The sequence below is a fragment of the Vulpes lagopus genome, chromosome 1 (genome assembly GCF_018345385.1).
Source record: "Vulpes lagopus strain Blue_001 chromosome 1, ASM1834538v1, whole genome shotgun sequence".
Lineage (NCBI taxonomy): Eukaryota > Metazoa > Chordata > Mammalia > Carnivora > Canidae > Vulpes > Vulpes lagopus.
This window is the reverse complement of record NC_054824.1, coordinates 28,049,927-28,059,566: the sequence shown is the minus strand read 5'-3', so window position 1 is coordinate 28,059,566 and position 9,640 is coordinate 28,049,927. Positions and strand designations below refer to the sequence as shown.

Below are 9,640 nucleotides of genomic sequence, written 5' to 3'. Positions count from 1 at the left end.
GGTAAAAGCAGCTCATTCTTGTACCGTTGCCCTTCTCCCCTGGACCAGAAACAAAACATACCACCATGTCCTCCTCTTCTTACATTTGAATTTTCATGTGTTCAACATTTGTCAGGGCTTCACCTTCAATGACATGGTCAGGGCACCAAGAAATTATATTTAGCACATGAAAAATGAATGCCAGACCCATTTCTCCATGGCTTGTACTTGAAAGCTGCAAAATTTGTGTTCTGGGTGTTCATATGTGCACTTATTCTTGGAACAACATTTATAGACACTTTAAATGACTACCCTCTAAAGTCATAAAAGGGTTTAGTAACACACTTTAATATATAATTTCTTAAGCACTTTTTAATAAAATACAGATATATAATTATAATTATCAATGCACGTATATCATTTAATATAACGATAAAAGGCTAGTCTTTGAAGTGACATGATGATTAATATTTACAGTAAAACCTAAAAGAAACAGCAATTTGTACAATATTGCTAAATCAAAAAAAATTAATAAAAAATTCTACTCATATTATTATGTAATTTCAAATCACCAACAGCAAAAAAGAAAATGCTCTCCCTATTAATACATATGAGTTTAGATCATTACTTTCCATGTTTTCTCAAGACAGAAAACTTTTTTGTTTTTGAACTCTACTAAGTACTAAGGCTGGGATGTACTCATGAGGATTTTCCCAAATCTTTGTCAAGCTATTAATACCATACACAAACACCTTCTACGTATCTACCTACCAGAAAGATTTTGTGTCCCTTCGTGCTAATCTTCAATTTAAAAATCAATACTAATTTGATGAACTGTTACAAAATCCATGATGGAAGTTACCAATATCCATAAACAGAGTCACATCCTGTGCAAATATTTTTCAAACAGTTATGTGTCTACATATCTAACAGCCGTGCTGTTTTAAAGTCAAGAAGTAAATCGGGAGGTATACCCTTTCCCTATCTAAAGTAGGGATGAGTTAAAGCAACTCTGTTTAGCACTTAAAGGAAATCTCACTGCTGTAGGTTGACAAATATATGAAAGGTATTAAGTCAATGAACAGACATGTTATTTTAGTTTCTTAACAGACATTTGGTAATGCTCCTCATCATGCATTCTTAGCCTTTCCTACTCATCTCATAATATGCTATCAAAGTTATTTGTTTTGAAATCTTAAGCCAAGTATACATTATTTTAGGGGTTTTTCAAAAATTAATCCTATTTTCATTTTTTCAGTTTGGAGGCTGAAAATGCTGTTGAGGTTAAAAGTTTTATAGATCCTTTATCATAATTAGTATCTTCCTCCTTCATCCTCTAAGAGGGTCTTTATGGTAATGGACTCTGGCCTTTGCACTACAACCCCCAAAAGACAGATTGCTGGAGATAACCCCCTGAAATTCCTTACAGCGTTATTTAATACCATAAAGGCCTAGAATCTATTTGTTTCGGGAAAGACTCAGACAGAGAAACAAGGTTAAGGAGGGGGGAGGTTTCAATCTGTAGGAGTTACAAGACATAAATAAGTAGCTTAAAGGCCTTTTTCCTTACTTACAGACCACGGGTCAAGAATCGCAAAGCAAGATGGAAAAAATATCCTCAATGAAAAACCACACTATAAAAACCTAAGGGATAGCTGACAATATTATTCCTCTTGATTTAAAAAGATAGACATATCTCACTGGAATCAAAGAATTTGAGGTGGATTTATTTTCTTTTTGGCATTCCACTCATATCATATATTCCTTTCCTGGTGAAAATTGGAATTTAAAAATGTTTATAGAACATTCTTTAACGGTCTACTTAAACTAAATAAAATGAGCAAAAGACCCAAAATACTGGAAATATATTCTCTGCAGATGAATAAATACCTCATACATACCCAATGGGAAGTGAAAAGAAAGTACAAGCCTCTCTTCCACCTTACTTAAGTAAATAATTATCATAGGTTGTGGATTTTTACAGAACTAAATCATCTAGTATCTGTGACAAACAAGACCAACAAGAACCCAAAAGCTAATCCTTCATGATTACAAATGCCTCGGAACTAATACTTAGACCTCAACTGGCTTTTGCATTTGAGGTTCTCACACTGTGCCCAAGAATAACAGAAATCACAAGACTCTGTGTGCTGGTTACTGTTTGTTATCAACACTCAAGTATGAAACTGTGTAGAGCATTTTTCTGATAAATTAAGTTATAAGTCTTGGTCTGGTTAGTATCACTGCCAAGTTTTAAGTTTGCTGTTTGGTTTTTAAAAGAGTCTGAGAATTTTGGCTAAACATACTACTTATGCCAATACCCTGTGCAACTAGATGAAATAGGGAGAAAAAAAGAGGGAGGATGTGGTTTTGCAGGCTGCAAAACTCCACATGCTATATACAGTATACATATATACCATAGATAATTACAATCTCACCATGAGAAAGTCAAAACACTCAGTGAGCCTTCATGTCCTATTATATGTAAATCTTACAAGCTACTGATACTTTCTTTTCATATTGCTTTCAGAAAAAAGAAAAGGAAAATGAAGAAAAAAAATACATTAGACCAATTTGCATATGGTTTAACTTCAGGGATGCATCAGACCATATGTGCAGACACTTGAGATGATGACAGAGTTAAGCTTCCTAGGGTCCTAGAGTCAAAGAAACTCTGCTGACCCCCACTGCTAAGCAGGTGCACTCCTTCCACAGGGGGCAACATCTGCCGATCGGTCATGGTCCCACTCGGTGAGGACCCCAAGAAACTTCCTTGGGAAGAAACAATTTTCTCAGGACTGGCAGCCAGTTTGGGGGATGTAGAGAAATTATATCCATACAAAGCACAGGGGCTGTGTAACCTGAAAGTGTTATAGGAGCCCTGATGGGTCTGGTTAGCAGCAAAGGCGTTGCTGGAGGGTGAAGGCATGATGTATTGAAGCTGGGGAGACATCCCCGAAATTTGCATGGACAAGCTGGTCTGTGGGCAGCTGAAAGTGTCTCCATCAGTGCCACCCATGGACATGTTCACCGAGGTGCTGCTGCTCACGCCCACATAGGAAGGAGTCCTGGGCGCTGCGAAGGTCTCGCCAGTCTGGTTGGTGAGCCTGTTGTAGGTTTCAGCCAAGGACGTGCTGTATCGGTTGAGGGTGAGGCCCGAGCGGGCACAGGCGGAGTAGTCGGCCGGGGCCAGGCTACACAGCTGGCTGGTGTTGGGCCCCAGATGGAAGGCAGGAGAGGAACAAGGGGAGCCAGACAAAAGATGAGGGTGGGTGGCAGGAACGCCATTCCCAGAGCCTTGGAGCAGTGTGGAAGAACTTGTATTTCCTACAAAAGAAGTTGAAATGTAAAGGGCAAGGACTCTACTGCCATGTTTTCCTTTCAATTTTGTGAACAGGAGCTAGACAATGCTTGTCACCAGGAAGCCCACACTGAATGGTGAAAAGGAGATGGTCTTGGCTCTCAAGGAATTATAATTTACCTGAATTCAGACTGAAATATTTTAGACACAGATCTTCTCAATATTTCTAAAGCAAATGATCTCCCCAGGCAATAATCTTTTTTATTGCAGAAGATAGCAGGACACTACCACATAGAATTTTCACATTTTCTACTTCCATTACCTTTCCCAAAGTTTTCTGATTTTCTCTGATATCACTAACACTGACTTTTCTGGCAACTTTATAAATTTCATCTTACTCTGTATCTTATTCCAAAATTACAGCCCTAACCTCTCTTCTTCCCATATTCTTACTCTTTCAGCAGACCTTGTTCTGGGTCAATAGAAGGAAGCAAATTGGTCGTAGGATACACCCTGTCTCAAACATATCTGTAGCTTCTCACTAGAAGCTTCTCTGCATCCAATGGCTGTACCACGTAGGGCTATTACAAGAAGGCAGTAGTCTAGAACTTCAAAAATCTCATTTCCAACCAGAAAACAGGTCGGTGAATCCCATGCTAACACAAGAGCAGAGGCCCACCAAATAAACAGTCCTGTGAAACAGAGCAGGTGGTTGACCCTGCGTCCAATCAATAACGGTGGTTGTGGCCATCTGCCCTTCTCTGGGTTCACTGGCAGATTGATGTCTGCAAACTTGATAGAACTTAGAGGGAGAATTCCAACAGGCCGGATGGGTTGTAAAGCCTTCACAGCTCCAGCAACAGTGTTTTATATAGCTTCTCAAAATCATCTCAAAGCCCAGTCCAGTTGATAATTATCTAAAACCCAGCATGTTGATTGTCAGTGGGGTGCTGGGCAGGATTGGGTAGACAAAGCCTGAGTGCAGGAGCATGCTGACAGTCCTAGGACAATTATGCTGAAGGAAGTGAAGAACGAAGCTTGCAAGAAAGGGTGAACTGGCACCTGCACCGGCAATTCCCTGTGAGGTGGACCCGGCACAAGAGCCCACAGCCCAACTCTAATTTTAACATGACATTTAAGGGTGAGATAAAGGTCATTAAATATATAAATAGCCTAAAACATCCAAGACTTAACCTACAACCACAAGAGCCATTTTTCTGGTCCCCATCCCCATTCCCCACAGAAAAGAGATGGATCCTGTAAGGAGAGGATATTGGTGATGAGGTTGCCACTGTGGAGGCAAATGATGACAGGTGGATATTTCAGTGCCTGAGCTTCCATTCAAGAACTGGCTATATATGTGACACAGGAGGCTTTGTTTTACCTTGCTTGGGAATCCCAGGGATATCTTCAAAGGTGAGAGTCCGTAGTGAAGGTCTCCAGAATGCATATGACTCCACAAGGGCTTCCAAACCCATTCTAAATAGAAGGATTGGGATGCAGGTGGACAAAAGAAGCCTAGTTAGGAGCAGTTGGAGCTTCCGCCAGTAATAAGTAGCTCAGAACACATCACTGGTGTTGACAGTGTCCCCGCACATTGGTAGGGCTAGGAGCTCGGCATAGGAAAAAAGAAATGCTTCGGTGATGGGCTACCATTCTGTCACTAGGAACACAGGACAATGGAAACCACCCAAGATATCCTGTTAACATTCTCAGAAAACTAAGCTGACCTGGGAGAATAAAAAACTGTCCCTCTGCACTAAGGAGCTCAGTTGAAAAGGTCCATCCTAGCTGATGGGAGTCCAAGGCTCTCTGCTGTGATTCAGAGTCCACCCTGCACCCCTGTAACATTACTTCTCCCTCTGATGAGGAAGGCTTTGCCACAAAAGCTTAACCCAGTGAAGCCACTTTTTTCCAAAGAGCCATGTCTGCCATTGTTCGGTGCCTTGGTAGCCAGCTTTAGAAGAACACTCATCCAAAGAACACCAACTTCTCTCTTTTTTTTGGGGGGGGGGCACAATCCATCACACCCAGTACAGACAGAATAGGCTCTCCCTCCAACAATAGGAAGTCCAGGGGGGTGGGAGGCAGCACTGACTTCTCAGCCCAACATGCAGGAGGAATACAGAAAGGTGATCTCAAAGGCCAGTATAGTATATGGACCTAGAATTAGCATCAAACATTCTTTTCAGGCTCCTACACACACTTAATGAATGGATACTTAAAGAGAGGGGTAAGTTGGTTGTAAACTATTTACATGACATATATATATATATTTGAAAACAAAGGTAACCACTCTGAATGCATATATCAATGTATATGTCTCCTACTGTGAGTGATTCAGAATCCTTCTCTCCTTGTATTAGAGAATTAAGTTCTGGAAATGAGGCACTTCACTCAACTAGCCTATTCTTAAGACCTCATCAGTCTTCCTTCAACTACCAAAGCCCTAAGCAATTTGTTAATCTTAATATCATTGTGATTTTCATGAAACATTGAGCTCCTTTGTAGGAAATGCCTGCTTTCTGAGTATCAAACAATATTCATATTTCTCTTGTGATACAGTTTTACTTCACACAAATAATCTGTATTTAATGCAAATGTTAAAAAGTGAGTCTTTAATCCCTTGCACTCAACTTGCTACTTCCTCTGGATACCCTGTATCCCCAAATCATGAATTATTAACTAAGACTAGAGGAACCTCCCGCCCCCAGAGTCATACTGCCTACACAACATGGGGAAAACTCTCTAGGAGCAGCCTGGGTGACTCAGCGGTTTAGCGTCTGCCTTAAGCCCAGGGCTGCCTTCAGCCCAGGGCATTATCCTGGAGACCCGAGATCGAGTCCCATGTCAGGCTCCCTGCATGGAGCCTGCTTCTCCTTCTGCCTGTGTCTCTGCCTCTCTCTCTCTCTCTCTCTCTCTCTCTCTCTCTCTGTCTGTCATGAATAAATAAATAAAATCTTAAAAAAAAAAACTCTCTAGACTCGTAGTACATATGTGCAGATAAAACATCTTACACAACTTGCCCTACTGTTCTGAGGTTTTACACACTGAATTTACTTCTTCAGAGTGTTCAGAGTGTAGACTCCATTAATTTGATGTCTGTCATGATTCCATGAAGCGTCACTACCCCATCTTAGTGACATAAGGAGACAGCAATGTGTGTGTGCATATGTGTGTGTGTGTGCATGTGGATGTGTGGTATTGAGTCCAAACACAGGCTTGTGTACATGAACCATCCTCACATGAGTCCACATGTGGACCTGACTTATCTCTCAAGTCACAAGTTCAGGGGATGCTACTGTGGGACTGTAGGAGCACTTCAAAGAGCCATCCCCAGCCTCACACAGGTGCTAGCACCGGGCTGTCAAAGGGGAGAGCAGGGCACAGCATGGACCTGCACATGCCTTCCACCAGGGCTGCAGAATCTAGCTTTGGATATAACCAGTGTTCTACAGAGAGAGGACTATTTCATGGTAAGAAAACTGGACTGGGGGTCAGGAGAACTGGGCTGTGGCTGTAACGCATTAAAATTTACTGTGTGACCCTGGGCAAATGTTTTAACCTCCCTGGGCTTCAGTTTCCCACAAAGTGAAGATTAGAACATGAAAGCTCTGCATCCTTTCTTAGCTCTCAAGTTGTTTGCTCCTAAGTGATTTCCAAAACCAGACATCATATCTGTGGCTGACTGCAAGCCAAATGCAAGATCACTCTAACTCAATAATATTTTACACACATTGAAGTATTGATTTGGGGGCAGTTTGGCAGCTTGGTCAGTCCCAAAATCCCATGTAGCCTGCAGGTTGCATTTAATACTCAACTAATGAATGCTGGGTACTATTTATCTGATTACTCTATATTTAGCCTGTGCTAGGTTTTATAGCTTTCTAGAAACAAGCTTTTAAAAATGCTAAAGAATGTTAGGACGCAGTTTTGTATAAAACTGCTTTTTTATTACCACACAGATGAATTTTAATAATCATAGTTTTAAATATTAAGGATACCAAAGTGGTCATGGAGTGGTCTCGACGTGGAGTTTGCTAAGAGGTAATTAATAAGCATTCACTGGACTTAGACATTTATTAACTATGGAGATGAGCATTATTGCATTATTTGTTTTAGCATTGTAAACTTTATTATGCTTCAAATACAGATCCATAGACCCATTGGGGAGACACTGATCATCAAAAACCTGTAACCCTAAGCTTTAAAGAGATGCTCTGAAAATGACGTATCTACAAGTGATCTGACTTGGAGCTATTGATTTTTTTTTTTTTTTTTGAGGCTGCTGTTTCACACTGCAAGTTCCAGAAAGGATTTCAGATATTTTGCAGGAAACAGTTATAAAATATTTATTAGCTGAATCTGGACTTTTTAAAAAAGGCCTTCATTTTCTCCAGTAATGGAGACTTTTCCCATCTAGTTAAAGAAAAGATAAAAGGCACCTCCTGCAGGAGTGTAGCCAAGGCGATAATTTATACAAGATGCCTTTGAACAATTTCCACATTTTATCACCATCCTAATTTATGCTATCAAATGGCCAAGTTTATTTAGTAAAATGGTTATGTTTTTCCTGAAGTATTTAAAGCAAAGAAATTTCTGTACCTTCCTGAGTAAAAAATTTTATAGGGTCAAACCTAAGGCCTAACTGAAGAATGAAACTATTCTCAGCACATAAATTCTCTTTCACGTAGCAAATGTCTTGCAGGAGAGCTTTTAAGGACTGAAGCTACTGATTCCTATAAAATAGGCTGTAGAACCATAAATAACCAGGAAGGGATAATTTTTAATTAAAGCAAATTGTTTTATAAAGTTTAAAAAAATCACAAGTCCATGTTTATTTCTTGTCCTGCTTAATTTGTTTATTTCATATATGGGGAAAAATAAAAACAGAAATTTATATTAAAAAGTAGTAACAATAAGACAACAGACCAAGGGTATTAAAGAAATATATTGAACTTTTCTTCATGGACTTTCTTCTCTATTTATATGAAAAAAATACCACTCCTTCCCCAAGCCCTCAATACCAAGGCACCCTCCAAGTCTTACATATAACTTAAACTCTTTTTTAAGGAAAATAATATGTAAGTTAGAAGTCTTTAAAGCTGACCAAATTCCATCTTCCCCATACATGAGTTTTTGCATTTATCAATGGGAAATGTTAAAATTAGATTTCTAAGAAGAGAATGTTGATTTATATATATTTAGCATTGTGAAATAAGCACTGAAGAGCTATCTATTATTGGCAGGAAAACTAATATTAATGAGACAAAAAGTGAAATTATTCTGAATAAGAAAGCTATGTATAGACTCAACATCTTTTTCTTGTACTATGATATTGCTTAAACATTTAGAACAAAACAAAAAATTAAAAATTTCAAAAGAGTTAAAACATAATTCATTATGTTCTGTATGACCATGAAAAACTTTAAAAGTTTTAGAGTCAGGGAAGAAATAGTAGCCAGCACCACAGATGCCACACCTATATACATGTAAAATAAAGGGACGGAAAAAATTCATATCAAACCTAGCATTTTGACCCCATCGTATCAAACCTAGATTTAGTAGTTAATTTTCACCAATCCCATTGATTTTTTTCACGGAACAAATTCAAATGCCTGTTCATTATGCTGACATTTCTAGAATTCTTACTGGAATCTTATCATATGCATTTAATCATCTCACTTCTATTTGTAGGTTTATTCTCTATTGTTATCTATCCAAAAATAGACCTTTAAAAATATTTTTAAATGTACTGCTTAAAAAATGAACCGACAGTATACAAGCAGTGTGATTCCCCCAGTGTTGATAGCAGTGTGGTGTCTGCTAGGTCAATCCTACAGGACAGCCTGGACACTGTTCCTGGCTGTATATTCCTCAAGCTGCCTTCCTGGAGTTCCAGTGAGCTTTAATAAATGTATTCACTGCTTAAAGAAAATAACAAAATCAAAGACTCTTAAATGGATAAATACTGCACTGGTTTACCAAAACCACAAGATCCCACCAAAGTATTTATCAATGTAGAAGTCACCCCAAAGTCTCCTATTACCCCTCACTAGTGACCTTCTCAGTTACAAAATTATTCAACTTTTAGAAACTCCTCTGGAGGGGCACCTGGGTGGCTTAGTTCGTTAAGCATCTGTCTTCAGCTCAGGTCATGATCCCAGGGTCCTGGGATCCAGCCCCAGGTTGGGCTCCCTGCTCAGTGGGGAGTCTGTTTCTCCAGCCACATGCCAACACCGCCCCCACCCCACCATACTTGCTCTCTCTCAAATAAATAAATAAAATATTTTTTTTAAAAAAAGAAACTCCTCTGGACAGAAAAGTTAACCAACAGCTAATGTAACATAACAAAAGCCA

The 9,640-nt window shown here is 39.3% G+C and overlaps 1 protein-coding gene across 1 annotated transcript in view; it reads right to left on the bottom strand.

The window, feature by feature from the left end:
- Positions 1-314: 314 nt before the first annotated feature.
- TBX18 (T-box transcription factor 18) overlaps positions 315-9,640 on the bottom strand; it is a 29,717-nt gene continuing 20,391 nt past the window's right edge. Inside the window, exons 7-8 of the mRNA XM_041773870.1 lie at positions 4,665-4,759; positions 315-3,306 (exon numbers count right to left, since the gene is read on the bottom strand). Coding sequence (XP_041629804.1) covers positions 2,582-3,306; positions 4,665-4,759 — 820 coding nt within the window. The 3' untranslated portion in view covers positions 315-2,581. The remainder of the gene's footprint in view (positions 3,307-4,664; positions 4,760-9,640) is intronic.